This window comes from Chenopodium quinoa, unplaced genomic scaffold (genome assembly GCF_001683475.1).
Source record: "Chenopodium quinoa cultivar QQ74 unplaced genomic scaffold, ASM168347v1, whole genome shotgun sequence".
Lineage (NCBI taxonomy): Eukaryota > Viridiplantae > Streptophyta > Magnoliopsida > Caryophyllales > Amaranthaceae > Chenopodium > Chenopodium quinoa.
This window is the reverse complement of record NW_018743331.1, coordinates 4,834,447-4,852,325: the sequence shown is the minus strand read 5'-3', so window position 1 is coordinate 4,852,325 and position 17,879 is coordinate 4,834,447. Positions and strand designations below refer to the sequence as shown.

At 33.4% G+C, this 17,879-nt stretch overlaps 1 protein-coding gene across 1 annotated transcript in view; it reads left to right on the top strand.

Moving 5' to 3' along the window:
• Window positions 1-370: 370 nt before the first annotated feature.
• The window catches only part of LOC110737809 (histone-lysine N-methyltransferase ATXR4-like), a 30,441-nt gene continuing 12,932 nt past the window's right edge, over window positions 371-17,879 (top strand). Inside the window, exons 1-6 of the mRNA XM_021918154.1 lie at window positions 371-1,412; window positions 2,873-2,928; window positions 4,311-4,425; window positions 7,739-7,808; window positions 7,906-8,085; window positions 8,539-8,610. Coding sequence (XP_021773846.1) covers window positions 1,044-1,412; window positions 2,873-2,928; window positions 4,311-4,425; window positions 7,739-7,808; window positions 7,906-8,085; window positions 8,539-8,610 — 862 coding nt within the window. The 5' untranslated portion in view covers window positions 371-1,043. The remainder of the gene's footprint in view (window positions 1,413-2,872; window positions 2,929-4,310; window positions 4,426-7,738; window positions 7,809-7,905; window positions 8,086-8,538; window positions 8,611-17,879) is intronic.

The window sequence follows — 17,879 nt, the reverse complement described above, 5'->3', positions numbered from 1 at the left end:
GGAGAAATTTAAAGAGCATGTGTGTAGAAGTTTCCACACACTTCTTCCACCTCCATATCTCATCTATAAATATTGGCGTTGGGCAGCATTTGGGAGCATATTTTCACCTACATCATCCTCTAATGCTTTGATCCTCTTAAATACACTCTATGAGTGTCCCTCCATACATTTTTATGACTTAGAGAGAATTTACCTGCACATTTCACCTCTCTAATATATCATGATCGGAGTTTCTACATACACACAATCTCCCTAATCCTCTATTCCTATTTTATAATACTCTTTTGCGACTTATAGTGAGAGTTTGCTTATACTACTCACACTTTCAAGGGTTCTTGTACTCTCTTATTATTCATATAGTGGATTATTTGGGTGCTCGTCGTCTGTGAATTTTTTCTGAATTTTTCCCACGTTAAATATTGTGTGTATTTTGTTTATTATTCTTGCCTTATTACTTTATTTTATCAATTTCTACGTCTTTAATTTATTTTTGCTGCGCACTCACCAATCCTAACAAGGTGGGTGGGTTTTCTAGTGGTTTCGGGGAAAGGGAGGTGGGTGGGTGGGATTTCTAGTGGTTTCGAGGAGGTGGGAAAAGGGAGGGGATTGATGGTGGTGGTTGGTGGTCTGTGAAAGGCACCTTGATGGGGAGATGATTGCTTTTTTTTTTTTAATTGAAATTAATATTTTGAGAAGAAAAATGTAAAGAAAAAAACCTACCAATTACATTGCAACACGTATGACAATAACCTATTAAACAGGTTATCAACCGGTCACATTCTATTTTAAGCTGATGTTTGTCAAATATTGTTTTATTTAAAATAATTAAAAAACCATTTTATTTTTAAAAGATCGGCCAATATCGTTTTATTATTAATAATTTTTCCAACTAGAATAAAAAAATATATAAATAATTTAACCGATTTGCAAAGTGAATATCCGTGCTTGTTTCTCAACATTAATCAAACTGAAAGCAAAATACAAATATGAAAAAGACAATAAAAATTTAAAATACATCTAAGGAGTGCTGAAAATTTCCTCTGATGTTTGGAACTAGCCGTTATCTTTCTCCTCAATTCAAAAAACTACTTTCACCATCAAACCCATTTTTGAAATTCTCCATCTCCACTATCTCAACAACAACAACTAACCATGTCGGAGATCCACCGAGTCGACCCGGACCTCCACCAATCCGAGTTGACATCACCGAGTCAGCTGGTCGAGGTGTTTTCGCAACTCGAAGAATCGAAGCTGCTGAACTCATTCACACTGCAAAACCAGTGGTTTCTCACCCTTCTCTCTCCAAAATCGATTGCGTTTGTTACCTTTGCCTTAAGAAATTAAAGTTCAGTAACGATTCTCATACTCGAATTGATGGATTTTGTTCCGAAGAATGTCGTCAAGAAGCTAAGGTAAATTAATTCTAATTTTTTTTTTCTTTTTTTTTTTCTGTGATTTTTTGTTTTTCCGGTTTTGATTTATGCAGTTCTAAGGTCTAATTATAAGTGTTAATAGTTTTAAGACAAAATCACATCGGTGTTATGATGATTACTGTTTAAACTTAGGGTTGTCAATTTCTGTTTGGAAAATTAAAGTATGAAATTAATGATTGTTATATATATCCGGGTGTACCGTACACTAATATATGTACTCATTTTGACGATTGTTTTCATTTAATCATTAAATGAAAAGCAAAAACTCCTTGGGTATACGGTGCACCCGGTGTATAACAAATTCTATTGAAAATTTGGTTAGACAATTATAAGCATGACAGATTTATAACAAAATCACGGGTTAATGATTAATGTTTCAATTTAGGGATGTTAATTTGCATTTTTGAAAAATTAATTCATTCGTTCATTATTGAAAAGTTGGATAGATGATCTAGATTACTTGTTTGCTTCAGTTAATTGTGTGGTTGTTTGAATTGTATGGTATATGGAGAGAAATTAGGTTTTTTATTTTCAAAAAAATTTTATGCATGCCAAGTGTTTGATGTTTGGTTTTTTCGAATTTGAAACTGGGAGATGCAGTTGTCATATCTGTTAGGTTGATTTGTATAAGGGGGCATTCAAGAGATGAAAATGAATGACGATTGGAAAAGATTATAGTGTGAAAGAAATCGTATAAACCTCGTAAGCCGGGCTTCATCGTAACGGGTTGATTGCTGGTACAATTGTGCTTAGATTATAGAAACGGAACTTGAGCCTATCTCCCAAGTTGTTAGTAATTGAATAGATGTTTCAAAAGTCTGAATCATTAGCAACTATTGAGTGGTACTGGTAGCATTTTGCTCTGCTTTTCCTTTGGGTAGCTCAGTGTTTGAAAAGGCACGCCTAGGCGCTAAGGTGCAAGGCGTTAGGGGTCATGCGCCTTTTGTGGTCTAGGGGAGACGATTTTGATGAGACATGAGACGTATACTTATATTTCCTTTTTATACATTGGGGTAGCTACTTCTCAAGGCTTTTCAGAAGAGTAATCAAGTACAAATTATATTGCTTCATAGCACTTGTTTTGAGACAGTATAATATAGGATTTCATGTGTTCTTGTTAGGAAGCACATGGGTTGATGATACAAATCATCAAATCATGATTGTTATGACAGTCTTTGCAAAGCCACTTATAATTTTTACTAGCTAATCTTGTTGACATCTGTTGAGAGGTTTTTTAATTGCTACAATTATTCTACTCAATTGAATTTATTGTAGTTGATGTTTTTCCCATAGAAAGTTTATCCTTGGAAGAAATTATGAAACTAATGAAACATATATGTACTACCCCCCATTCCCTCTTCTTTTTTCTTTTGAAGTGTCATTGAGGGTTTGATCTAAAGGGATTTGAGATTTTGAGCTATGCTACTGATTATTCGCAGGCATATTATGAACTAGAGAAGAAGGCAGATTGGTCCAATTACAACAAATACTGCAGGTAAATGAGATTTTTCATTTTTTTCATAATTAGGTTTTCATAAGGATGATCTTTTTATTTTATTTTGAATATTTTGCCAAGAATAATACCACTTTTCACCAGTACCTTTGGATTTTCTCAAAATAACCCAACCTTTGTGGAAAATTTGGTTGGATGCTGGTGGTTTTCGGTTGGGGAAGGTGGTCTGGGGGGTTTTTTTTTTAAAAAAAAAAATTGATAAAAAAGAATTGACCAATCACATTGTGACACGTGTCACAAGTAACTTATTAAACAAGTTACCAAAGGTGGTTATATTATTGGAAGACCAGTGAAAAGTAGTATTATTCTTGGCAAATTATCCTTTTAATTTTTTATTTTCTATTTCTTCCTTTAACCGTTAAAAGATGGTACAATAAACTACTCTTGCAAGTAATCTTAAACAGAATTCTAATTATTAACAATTCATGAATGCAGCAAGTATAAAAAAAATTCATGACTAGTATACTTTAAGGAGATGGACAACCGATGTAACTAGGTAATATATATACCGAAAACTTTGAATTTATGAAGCAGAAATAGTCGTGGATTTGTCGTTGAACCCACTGCAACCCATTCAAGCAAGCTTGTGCTTGTACTCGGAGAGGCATTGCATTGAAGAAGCAATTAACCTAATGGAAAGCCATAATTCTGCATGAGAGATATGAACCTGAAGTATAAGAACTCCAATTCATGGATTCATCCACCCAAAAATAATTTGAACATCAATCTAGGATATTGTACAAATTGAGCACATATTAGCTAGGGTGATAAGAACAGTCATGTGAAGAGACTTAGATGTAAAGTCCTCCTAATCTTACATTTGTGATTAAAGCATGAGCTCTGGAGCGTATAGCAACCCAAACAAATTAAGAGCATATTTATAATAGGAATAAGGTTCCTTAGTCACATTGGAAGCATTTAGATGTATGTCCTCATAATTATTCATTCTTTATGCAAGTTCCATAAAAGCATTAGTTGTGGAGAGTATGTCAATTGGTATAGAAACTTCTGACTCCTTAGTTATTTCTCCATGATGAAACCTGACAGGGACATGAGATGAGGTCATGAGCTAACATATGACCTGTCATGAATTGAGAATTTCTAGGTGAACAAAACAATCTAAAATTTAAGCTAAAGCGAACTAAAAAAGCAATGCTCACACTCGAGAAGGAAAGATGTAACCCAATCAAGATAAAGTTTTCCCTCAAATATAAATAGCTATTAAGGAAATCATCGAGCCCTAGAAACTTGTATTATCTCACAATTGAACTTATTCATTTGTCTAATTTAATTGAGGTGATTTTCCCTTTGACATCTATATCAATGGCTGACAATGTATCACTTGCATATTGTTGGTTTTGAAGAGATTTGGGATTGAAGTATCCGCTTTTGGTAAAGCGGTTAGCATGTATGGTAATAGCTGGAGCAGCATCTGCGGACTGCGTTCATATACTTCAACCTGCTCATATACTACCCAAGGTGATTCCATGACTATCTTTTTTAAACTTGTTGAAAACCAGGATGTAAGCATTTGTAGTATACTTCCTCTGTTTCTTTATACTTATAACTCTTCTGTTTTCACGCTTGCTGATGCATTATTTTAATCGTTAATATCTTTAATTGTGAATATGTAAAAATTATAAACATTAGATATTAAAATAGTATAAAAACGAAACGAATCTAACAAGATCCCACATGACTATATTTTTGTTTAACTATAATTGTGAAAGCTAGTCAAAGTAGAGTGCATAAACAGTGTAAAAGTCAGACTGTTGCAACTATAAAAAAAAAAAAAAAAAAAAAAAAACGGAGGAAGTATAAATTTGCCATGTTTTCAATATCTTGTTGACTTTAATAGCAGTTGGACACAAGGTTACTTGGTGTTGTGAACAAATATTTCTTAAGAATTGTTTAAATCATGTGTATTATGCATGTGTGGTATGAATTTAGATTATCAATTTGCAAGCACAACTTTTTGTTTCAACTTTGTGACATTTTTTCACACAATTCTAGTGTTTCAATGGTTCCGCGCCATGTAGTGACATCTATTCTATGTGAAATGTCATGACTTTTCTTGATTAGCACTAGCTTGCTCCCTGGTTCCTCTAATAATAAACTAGTAAGACCCTGTTCTTTTGAGGTTCTGGCAGAGCAGAGCACAACATGACTCAGCAAAGCAGAGCATAATTATTATTACTATAATTACATTATTATCGCATTATTATTATAATCATTTAAATATTATTCTTAAATATTAATTATTTATTATTATTATTATTATTATTATTAAAAATTAATAATTATTATCTTTAAATATTAGTTATTATCTTTAAAATATTAATTTTTATTATAAAAAATCAATTATTATTATTTTTATTAATAATAATAATAATTATTATTATCATTATTATTATTATTACTATTTTTATTATTATTATTATTATTATTATTATTATTAAACATTAATTATAATAATAATAATAAGAAGAAGAATAATAATAATAGTTATTAAATATTAATTATTTATTATTATTATTAAAAATTAATAATTAATAATTATTATCTTTAAATATTAGTTATTATCTTTAAAATATTAATTTTTATTATAAAAAATCAATTGTTATTATTATTATTTTTTTTTTAATAATAATAATAATTATTATTATTATTATTATCATTATTATTATTACTATTTTTATTACTATTATTATTATTAAATATTAATTATTATTATTATTATAATTATTAAATATTAATTATTTATTATTATTATTAAATATTAATTATTATTATAATAATTTAATATTAATTATTATTTTTAAACATAGCAGAGCAGAGCAGGATTGGGCAAAGCAGAGTAGGATTCAGCAGAGCAGCTCTAAAGTACAGGGCCTAAGACAACTTCGCTCTACTTTATGAAAAATAGCACTCATATGTCGTAATCATCTTCCATTATAATTTCTTGAGTATTTCTCAAGGTTCATAAGAAAAAAAAAAGTATGTGTAATTCAATAATTTCTTGAGAAGGAAATTTGATAATTATTTCCAACATTTGAAAATTTCTCTATCTGTTCATAAGACAAAAAAAAGTATGTGTAATTCAATAGACTCTTAACAGTTCACATTTTGCAAGAAAATTACTGGGCATATATAAAGTTAAACAGAATGTGGGGTAAACTATGGCAAATGAGCCAAGTTGGCGCAACTTTGGACACACTATCCACTAACTGTTTTCATAGATTAAATAAAAAAAAATAACCCACCACTCTTTTAATATAATAATTAAAAAAAGACCCTAAGTTCCCACTGATTATAATAAATATAATGTCCCAAAAACTATAATAAAAATAATACCACACTACCCAATGACTATAATTAAAGATTAAAATTAAATAATAAACCCTGTAATTACTATCGCACCGTAAAATAAAGGGGGAGGGGTAAAGAAGACATTAATGATACTGCCTGAAAGCATGTGCGGTTATACGGGCAGAGGGAGTATAACATTTTCACAAACGTAAATAAAAAAATGGTGGTCTCATCTACTTTGATCTATTTGTCTTGATTCTAATATGAATGGGCATTAAGTAAGTAAAATAAGGTGAAAATATCACAGCCTTAACTATTTTATTAGATACATTGAGGAATGATAAAAAAAAAAAAAAAAAAAAAAAAAAAAAAAAAAAAAAAAAAATTGCATCTCAAGCTTCAATCAAAATAAAATTCTTCCTGAGTTTCTTTTTAGTTGACACGGTTCTTTAGTCACGTTTGCTAATGCACAAATTTAACCATTAATATCTTTAATTACTGATAAGTAAAAATTATATACATTTGATACTTTGAAAATGTATATCGTGACTGTATTTTTCATTACGTATAAATCACAAAACACGGTCAAAGGGAAGTGTAGCATTTGCAATGAGTCACCTACTACTACCATATATATTATTTGTGCTATTATCTACTATAAAATGCTTCATCTATACTTGTCCATTAATGTTCATACTCTTGAAAATAATCTAAAGGCACTTTAGTTGATTTATAGTTGATGCACTTGCTTTTTTATGCTACCAGCACTTCGTATTAACTATCTTTAATAGATTCTCTGATGTAGAATGAACTTAGATATGACTTCATTGCCTTCATATGTGGCTATTTTAGTTATCAAGTGATATATTAATTGCTCAATTACCTACAATAGTGTTTAGTAGATTCAGGTTGAATAATGACAACATGATCGGAGTTTAGTGTGAACAAAGGACACCGTACACAACATAAGGCTTGTCATGGTTGTGTCAACTGCCACTATATAATACTAAGATACGGATTACAGTTGTCCGATATATTTGTTATTTGCAAAATCTATCATAAAACTCCGAATTATGGATGATTAAAGTTTCACTATTTCTTGATGCTACTTTGACTTTTGGAGTCCATGTGTTCAATGCAAGCTTTTGAAAATTGCTATGTGTTGGTGTGTTGCCATTGATAATTCTTCATGCCTAGATATGATGTTGGTCAACTGCCAAGATATTGCGCTAGCAGTTAGCAGCTGATGGATGTCAAACGAATTTCATCTTGAATTCTTTTTAGAGACATGAGCTGCTACAGTTCGATATTGGAACCATAACTTTTAGTTCTTTCTAACTTGCTAATATTTTTCAATTGTTTTTGCTCTTTTTTGGTGGGTAGTCCTAACTAGTCAATGTGCTATGTGATGAGAATCCTTACTCCAAATCTTCGATAGGTTATACAACAAATGTAGATTGCTTATTAATGTATATGTTTTCAGATTGAAGTGGAATATAGCATGCTTAGGAGTGCAATCGAAGGATTAAATATAACGAAGGAAAATTTAAATTGTATCCTCTTCGTTTGAGTTACTTGCATACTATCAGCAATACGTTTAACATTCAATGAAATATCCATGGAGTAGCTGGTGATCCTTTACAATACCAGTTTTGTCAGAGCAGTGGTATGCTGATGTATTGGCTCGTGTACGTATTAATGCATTTCGAATTGAAATGGTTGCTGGGTCATATGATGATCTCCATGCACTGGCAGCAGCATCAGTAGAAGCTGAATCTGGAGTTGGGAATGCTGTTTATATCCTTCCTTCATTCTACAATCATGATTGTGGTGAGCTCTCCTATCTTAATTAAAGATTTGTGTTCGAGTGCTCAAATATTCTTGACCCATGTACATAACAATTTCTTATGTTATTTGGACTCTTCTATTTTATCCTCGGTACGTGTCTGATCCTTTTAACTTTGACAAGGATGCAGACTCTTAATGCTTGATTTTGGACCAAAAACATGGAAACTTTGACAGGCTGATTCTAAAACTTGGACAAGTAAAAAATCTTGAGTCCAAGTAGCATAGGCTGGAGCTCAAAGATTTTTTAAAAATTATGCGCCTTAAATTATTGCCTATATCTTCCATGAAAGACTCAATGATACCCCCTAATCTACTTAGTCCAAAAGTAAAAAACTGAATACAAGCTTGGCCAGGGGTATCACATCTAATGGAGCATTGAGTAAATTGTTCACTTTTGTCATACTTAGCATTGATGAAAAGTGGTTTTTCTTTCAGATCCTAACGTGCATATTATATGGATGGACTCTGTTCATGCAAGGCTGAAAGCACTTCGTGACATCGAAGAAGGTATGTCTTATTGTTGCATGCATTAGAAGTGCGATTTGATGGCTTATCTTGGCACTACTGATTATTAGTTAGTCATAGTCCAAAAGATACATACATAGACTTCCTAATACAATTTGTAATAGGCCTTAGAATAATAATTGATCTAGAGATTGAAAAAAATTGTACATTAAAGTCACATCATAAACGTTATACATTAGGTGTATAGTGCGTCTCAAATAATGATCATTATAATAGAATACTACATATATTATAGTACTGAGAAAAAGATTATGTATTACTTTGTATTTAAAACAAGAAATTCTAGAGAGAGAGAGATAGAAGATAAGACGGGTTGTTCCTAACTGAGAGTTAAAAATCAATCTAATGTGTACAATGCTAACAACTGGTTACTTAGTGTGTGGCAAGTGTGACTATTTGTGTGTGAATGTGTATAGATAATGACGCGAAAAATTTTCCCTAATTTTTTTATAAGTGAAGGGTACCGACTTTCTCCCGAAAAAGAAAAACAAAAAAAGATGTACAATATACAGAGTTTTGAGAGTTTCCCGAAAATGGAGTAAGTTTCTAAACTTCCCCAAAAGAAAAAAAGAAAGAAGGAAATTTAAAATTCCCCAAAAATAAAAATAAAGTAAGGCCCTGTTCATTAGAGCTGCTCTGCTTTGCTGAGTCCTGTTCTGCTCTACTCTGCTTCAATCTCTGCTCTGCTATGCTTAAAAATAATAATTAGTATTTAATTATTATAATAATAATTAATATTTAATGATAATAATAAATAATTAATATTTAATTATAAAAATAATAATTAATATTTAATAGTAATGATAATAATGATAATAATAATAATATAATAAAAATAATAATAATAATAATAATTAATTTTTTATAATAAAAATTAATATTTTAAAGATAATAACTAATATTTAAAGATAATAATTATTAATTTTTAATAATAATAATAATAATAATAATAAATAAATATTTAATTAATATAAATATTCAATATTCAATATTTAATAATAACATTTAATAATAATTATTATTATTATAATAATAATAATAATTAATATTTAATAATAATAATAACAGTAATAAAAATAGTAATAATAATAATGATAATAATAATAATTATTATTACTAAAAATAATAATAATAATAATTGATTTTTAATAATAAAAATTAATATTTTAAAGATAATAACTGTTCCGGATGGAAACAATGGGATCTTCGGCAGATCCCTTTTGAGGGAGAAGACCGATCTCGGTCCAAAGAACACCGGAGGCGAGGGTTTCCTGCACAGCAAAGAACACGTAAACTAGCCTCGGGGGTGGTTGCCGAGGAAGGCCCCTCCGATGCTAAAGTCAGTTTAGTTGAGAGAGAAAGCTATGCAAGAGATTTTGGCTAACTAGGTGATCCCAATCCCGACTCAAGCATGCGCACAATTAACTCCAAACCTGAAATTAAGAATGCTTACCAATAATGGTAAAAAGGGCGAACCAAAACAAAAAGGAATACGGGTTAGCAAAACGCTAAGTACATATAAGTGCAAGGCAGGTAAATAATTTTATTCGGCAAACATGCTATTGAGATAATAACTTTAATTTAAACATGCCAAATTATGACTTTCTTGAAATTCATCACTTTCTAAAATTAGACTTCCCAAATTTAGAATTTCCAAAGTTAAACCTTCCAAAAATAGTAATGTCCATCAATAGAAACTTTGCGAACCAATAGATTTCCAATTTATAAACTTTCCAATTTAAGACATATTTCTAAAATCAATTTTCCTCACTTAAGTGTGCACACAGGGCTGCCCGGTTTCTCAAATTGAGAAACGTCTTTTGTTTCTCTAATGGCAAAATATGTATATATTTACAAAGTTTTTAATTTTTTATTATTTTTTTTGGTAACTCACATAATTAGCATTAAATGTTGTTTTTTATTTCCCATCCTCTTGTCGTTAGTTGTTGTCTTTCACTCTTTCCTTCTTCATCCTCCCTTCTTCTTCCTTCTTCAATTTTCTGCAACAATGGTGATTATGGTGTAATTTGCCCAACACCACAACGTACATTGTCCTCGACAACACTAACACTGCAACAAACCCTGACCCAACACACCAATTTAGGGGCTTCGCCGCCAAATTTAGTGAAAAAACCTAAGAAACATATGTAAATTAAGGGCATGGTTAACCCTAAATGGTAGGTAATTGTCATTGTTTGTGAGCGTTTCCTTCATTGTTGTAGCGTTTCTCTACCTCCATTGGTGAAGGATTCTCAAACTCCATTCTCGAGGAGAGATGGGTATGTTATTTGTGGGTTAATGTTGTTAAGCTTCCGTTAAACCAAAAAGACGGAAATACCAAACATACATGTTTCTCTTGTTGAGAAACTTGTATTTTCTCGTGTGCACACCCCCAAGCAAGTTAAACTATATTCAAGGAAAGACCAGATCATGCAAAGTTCATGGTCCCACTTAACCAGTGCCGGGTAGAGGGAGTCCTGGGTAGGATTATAAAAATTAAATACCCAGGCCCATAATGAGCTACAAATTTTTAAATTAATTCCCTTAATTCAATAACTTGTAATCAAGTGATTTATATACAACTTTTATTAATCAACACTTTATCAAACCTTTAAATTATAAAATTATATTTTAACTCATCATGAAAATCATTATTTCAAATTTTCCATACGTAACATTTATTCAAACAAACATTTACCAAAACATGCATTCAAAACTTGTATCAAAGACTTAGCCACCTATACGTATCTTGGTCACGAGAAAATTAAGGTACGACTACACTTGATCAGGACTCCTTCTACACAATTAAAATAAACTTAATTAAAATAAGGTTAACAAAATAAACACAAAACTATAAATAATACTCTACTTGTGCATGAACTACCAAAATATTAACTTATAAAACCAAACCTTTATAATGAATTTATAGTAGTATAATCATAATAGTATTAGTGTACAACATTATAGTTTACTTTTGTACAAATATCATAATAATAGTATTGTTAGTTAAAAGTAACGATGATAGAAAGGAAATCACATAGTACGTATCGTTATGGGTAGTATAAAACAAAAGTATTAAGTTTGTGGTAAGTAAGGTAAGAGGACAGGGGGGAAGCGTAGCACCTTGCGGGCAGGGATGTTGGGTGATGCGGGTAGGTGGTTGAGAGCTAGTTGTGGTTGCGCGGAAGGGGGTGATAGGCGGTAAAGATGGCAGCAATAAGGTGGCAACAATAGGACTTTAGATACTCTAAGCAGAATTGCATGAATCATATTCATAAGCATCTAGTAACCAAGATCTATGCATAACACTCAAAGAACATATAATTATACCTTTGAAGCGTGATTCCACGAGTGATTGAGCAAGAACAATAAGGAGAACTAGAACCCTAAACGTGATTCCTCTACTTGGTCCACGAGCACAAATTGAACCTTCACTAATGCTAGTTAGTTGTGATTGAACCTTTTCAATCAACCTTCTACGAAGAGGAGAGGAACGAACTAACCACCACAAGCACCACGCGCCACCAAGGAGGGGCGACCGTACGGATGGGAGAGAAGGGGAGGGCGTGCGTGAGAGAGAAAATAGGGTTAGGGAGTTTGGTTGCCTTGCTTCACAATGTACTGTATGGTTAATTGTGACTTGTCATCAAAACCTAGGCAAGGACTCTATTTATATATTCCATACATAACTAGCGTCCATGTGAAGCCCAAACACTTAACCCAATTCTAACTACACTAACCTTCCCATTCACATGGTTTGTCATTACCTCATGAGGCCCATTAATAGGCCTCACCCTTGTTTAATCCAATACCCTTGTGTGTGACCTCATAGGATCCATTCTATTGGGCTTTGGATTATTTGACTAACTCAAAGATCATTTATCATATCTAGCAACATATAATGACGACCCAAAAGAATGAACTAATTATCTCCATAATAGTGATCCTTGATATATCTAGTAATTGCACTTAGACGAAGACATAAATCCTTTAATCTCCTATTTATCTGAGACAAGTGTGCAATATTCAAATTCCTTAAGTCAATGTGTGTCGATTTGATAATATGATTGCATCTCATGTCGAAATCATATTAATCTACAAATCTTTTCTTGAAAACTGAGTTAGAATTACAAAATAAGTGATTACTATGTAATCCATTTGAGCACAGCCATGCATTTTCTGAATTCTCCCTCTTCAAGGGGCCATGACACATTCCTAATTAAATACGTAGACTCAATCCAATCTTGTGGCAACTAAGGCTCCCACTCAACTTTTAAAGTAACCAGGAAACATCTTTCATAGTCCCCTTTTACGGAATGACGTTTGGATGTACCACAGTTAAATCAATCATTGAATTAAATCAATGTTCCACTCATGTCAAAGGAATCCACTAATATATCCGGAGGCTTTATACTTGAACTTCAAAGTAGGTCAATAGTTCAATCATGCATACCCATGTGATTGACCGAGCATCTCTATGCCCCTATATCCCATGAAACTGCACTATCCAATCAATCTTACATGCTAGTCCATTTACTGAAATCATTGATGTCCAATTTAATGATTTCGAACTTGGAACTTAAATAATTTATGAATTTAGTTCATCTGTGGAGTTTCATTCGCCAAGTCATCAACTTGATGAGCCCATAAATTCATAAGTATTTTGGACATCTTATTTAACATCAAAAACCATAATTAAATAAGAGAAATAATAAATTTCTGATTAAACATAATTTTGCAAGTAAATGTATTACATATGTAATAAGTTTTCTCAAAACAAATACAACTTAAATTACATCTCTTGCTACAATCCAGTTGCCCTAGTATGAGCCTCATGCTTAGGCTATGGAAGGGGTTTAGTATGTGGATCAGCGATATTCTCATCCGTATGAACTTTGCTCATCTTGCTCGTCTGCTAACGATCTCTTGAATGAGGTGATACTTCCTCTCAACATGTTTGGATTTGATATGTGACCTTGGCTCCTTTGATTGAGCAATGGCACCATTGTTGTCACACAACAACTCGATTCCTTCTTGAGCACTAGGTACAATGACTAGCTCTGTAAGGAACTTCTTAATCCAAACTGCTTCCTAAGCTGCTTCAACCGCAGCGAAATACTTTGATCCTGTCGTAGAGTCTGCGACAGTGCTTTGCTTCGAACTCTTCCAGCTCACTGCTCCTCCATTCAGACAGAAAATGTACTCGGACTGGAATTTGAAATCATCTCTGTCTGTTTGGAAACTCGCATCCTTATAGCCCTTAGACAACCAACTCTTTTTCGCCACCATATACTAGAAACATTCCTTTAGTCCTTCTCAAGTACTTAAGGATGTTCTTGGCAGATGTCCAGTGTGCTTCTCCTGAAACCTATTACACATGCTTAGAGCATATGCAACATCCGGCCTTGTACATATCATGGCATACATAATGGACCCTATTGCAGAGGCATAAGGTACACTAGCCATACGCTTCAACTCTTCGAGGGCACTGAGTTTTACTAAGCGTAATACCATGAGACATGGGAAGAAATCCTCTCTTAGAGTCTTTCATGTCAAATCTATCAAGGATCTTATCAATATAAGTCTCTTGATTTAGTCCAATCATCCTTCGAAACCTGTCTCGATAGATCTTGATCCCCAAAATGTACTCGGCGTCACCAAAGTCTTTCATGGAGAAACAACTTTTCAACCATTCCTTGACTAACTCAAGCATTGGTATATCGTTCCCCATGAGCAGTATGTCATCTACATACAAGACTAAGAAAACTAGGCTACTCCCACTAAACTTCTTGTATACACAAGGTTCTTCTTCGCTCTTGGGAAAACCAAACTATTTGATTGCCTCATCGAAACGAATGTTCCAACTCCTTGATGCTTGCTTCACTCCATAAATGGATTTATGAAGCTTGCATACCTTTCTAGGATTTTCTGGATCTTCAAAACCCTTAGGTAGTGTCATATACACATCCTCCGTCAAGAAACCATTCAAGAAGGCGGTTATCCATCTGCCAGATTTCGTAATCGAAAAATGCAGCAATCGCTAGAAGAATCCGAATAGACTTAAGCATTGCTACTAGGGAAAAGGTTTCATCATAGTCAATACCATGAATTTGTCTGAACCCTTTTGCAACCAGCCTTGCTTTATATAGACGTAGGCATTTCCATCTTTGTCTGTCTTGATCTTGTAGACCCATTTGCAACCAATAGGTTTTGACCCCATTAAGCAAGTCTACTAGGGCCCACACATCATTTTCAGACATGGAGTCCATTTCGGATTTTATGGCCTCAAGCCATTTCTTTGAGTTGGGGCTTGCCAAAGCCTGCTTGTAGGTTGTGGGTTCCTCATTCTCCAACAAGAAGATTTCGGAATCCTCAGTTAACAAGAACATCAACAAACTGTTTGTTTCTGATTCTACTAGACCTACGTAGGGTAGGAGCAATAGTAGAAATGTTCTCTTCAACTCTTTGAAGATTTTCGCAAGAATTAGATTCAAGTGGGACGATAGGAGTCTCGCTAGTTGAATTAGCTTACTCCGATGCATGATTTGAAAAAACTAGTTGACTCATGTACCCTCGCCTCTGACATGGTGTTATCCACATCCATTTGTTGCTCATCTCAAATTTCTTCGAGAACCACTTTACTCCCACTTGGCTTTATAGAAAGAAATTCCCTTTCTAAAAAGACAACATCGCGAGCAACAAACACTTTGTTATCTGCGCGATTGTAGAAGCAATACCCTTTTGTCTCCTCGGGATAACCCACGAAGAAACATTTGTCAGATATAGGGCCTAGTTTATCGCCTTGTAAACGTTTTACATAGGCTTCACATCCCCAAACCTTGAGATAAGACAATTTTGGAACTTTTTCAGTCCATAACTCATATAGTGTCTTCTCAACTGCTTTGGATGGGCTTCTGTTCAGTATGTTCGCAGCTGCCTCTAATGCATATCCCTAGAACGATATATGCAGATTAGTAAAGCTCATCACGGATCGAACCATGTCAAGCAAAGTTCTATTCCTCCTTTCAGACACACCATTCAATTGTGGTGTTCCCGGAGGATTTAATTGTGAAAGTATTCCATAATCCCTCAAATGATCATCAAACTCTTGAGTCAAATATTCACCACCACGATCAGATCGTAGTGCTATAATTGTCTTCGCTGGTTTTGTACTTCATTTTGGAATTCCCTGAACTTTTCAAAGGATTCCGACTTATGCTTCATTAAGTATATATAGCCATACCTACTTAAATCATCAGTAAAGAAAATGAAGTAGTTAAATCCACCTCTAGCTTTTGAACTCATTGATCCACACACATCTGTATGTATGAGGCCTAAAAGGTCGCTAGCTCTTTCACCCTATCCTGTAACAGGTGATTTGGTCATCTTACCTAACAAGCATGACTCACAATTCTCAAACAATTCATAATCAAATGAGGATAGGAGTCCATCCTTATGTTATTTCTGGATGCGCGATTGGTTTATATGACCTAACCTACAATGCCGTAAGTAGGTTTGGTTTGATTCATCTGTTTTGCGCTTTTTATGATCAATGTTGTAAACATGGGTTGTATAGTCTAAAACATACAAACCATTAATCAATTTTGCGTTAGCATATAACATATTATCTTTAGAAATAAAACAACTCTTGTCTCTTATTTCAAAAGAAAAACCTTCAGTATCTAACACTGGAACTTAGATAATGTTTTTGGTAATTGTTGGAACATAATAACAATTGTTAAACACCAAAACAAGACCAGATGGGAGCTTCAAGTGATAGCTTCCAATAGCAAGTGCAGCAACTTTTGCTTCATTTCCTACTCGAAGCGTTACTTCCCCTTTTGCTAACTTCTTACTCTCTCTTAAGCCTTGCATGTTATTAACAATGTGAGCACCATAATCGGTATCGAATACCCAAGTGGAAGGAGTAAGATTGATTTCAACAAAAAATATACTAGGTAACTCCTTACCTTCCGTTTTCAACGGCATGTTATGAGGACATTCTGGTAAGTGGTAAGACCACCATAACCGGTATCGAATACCCAAGTGGAAGGAGTAAGATTGATTTCAACAAAAAATATACTAGGTAACTCCTTACCTTCCGTTTTCAACGGCATGTTGTGAGGACATTCTGGTAAGTGGTAAGACCACCTACCGCAGTAGAAACACTGGCTTCCTTCTTTCTTCAAGTACTCCTTTGTGTGGTTGATCAATAAATCGACAAGCACGACTGTAGAGCCTCCATCATCATGAATTAGCTTGACGAGATCAAATCTAGCATGGAGTGAAAACAGAATAGTATCATGAGCAGAGTCATCATCAAACGGTCTCCCTAAGATATCCATCCAATTGAATAACTCAATCAGTTCCTTAACATGGGTCCTAACTAACTGACATTATGAGTTTCTTAGCCATTATCTTACAATGAATATTGTAAGTCTCAAACCTTACACTGCCAGAGTAATATACCGTGGGAAAATTCAATGATTTCCTTGACATTCTTGTCGGTGATGCTTCAATTTCCTAATGCCCCTATACCGCCTCTACACACAGCATGTAGGCACTCTCACAGTAAGGTTGGCTCATAATCCTTAAACCTTCTCTTCTAACAAGTTGGAATAGAGGCTAACATGAGGTTCCTGACTTTCTCTGCATTTAAACATCTTTCGCATCAATGGGAATGTACAACCGAGCTTCGAGCTTGTGGCTCTTTAGAACATTTCTTAGCTTATTTTCCCAATCCTTGAAATTTCTGAGATTTAGCCTTGTTTTCATTTTGGTTGGCAAGTTAGTGTTGTTGTTAAAGCTATTCATCTACAAATAAAAACGAGGCAAAGTTCAATAATTATGTTTAATGAAATTAAAGCACCATAAGCGAATTAATTTGGTTACTTTAAAACACTTTATTCAATTTAAATGATCCCCTTTTGAATTAAGTGATTCCAGCACCCTTTATTTGTGCAATAATTGACAGGACTTTGGCCCTTCCATCAACCATTACATTTTCAAGTTGAGTAACCTCTTTACTGATTACAACTCTTATAATTCTTGGTTGAACAATTAACAATCTCATGTTTAATTATTACCCTTTGCTTCAAGGTTCTAAACTCTTTAGGTAACCTTGTTGAGTATAACCAATTAAAATTGTAAAACTTGATTTACCCCAAGTCTCCTAAGATATCAAAATGACACCCAGCTTTAGCATGACCTATCATTAATTATCGAAGGTTTGTTGGGTTTTTAATTGGAAA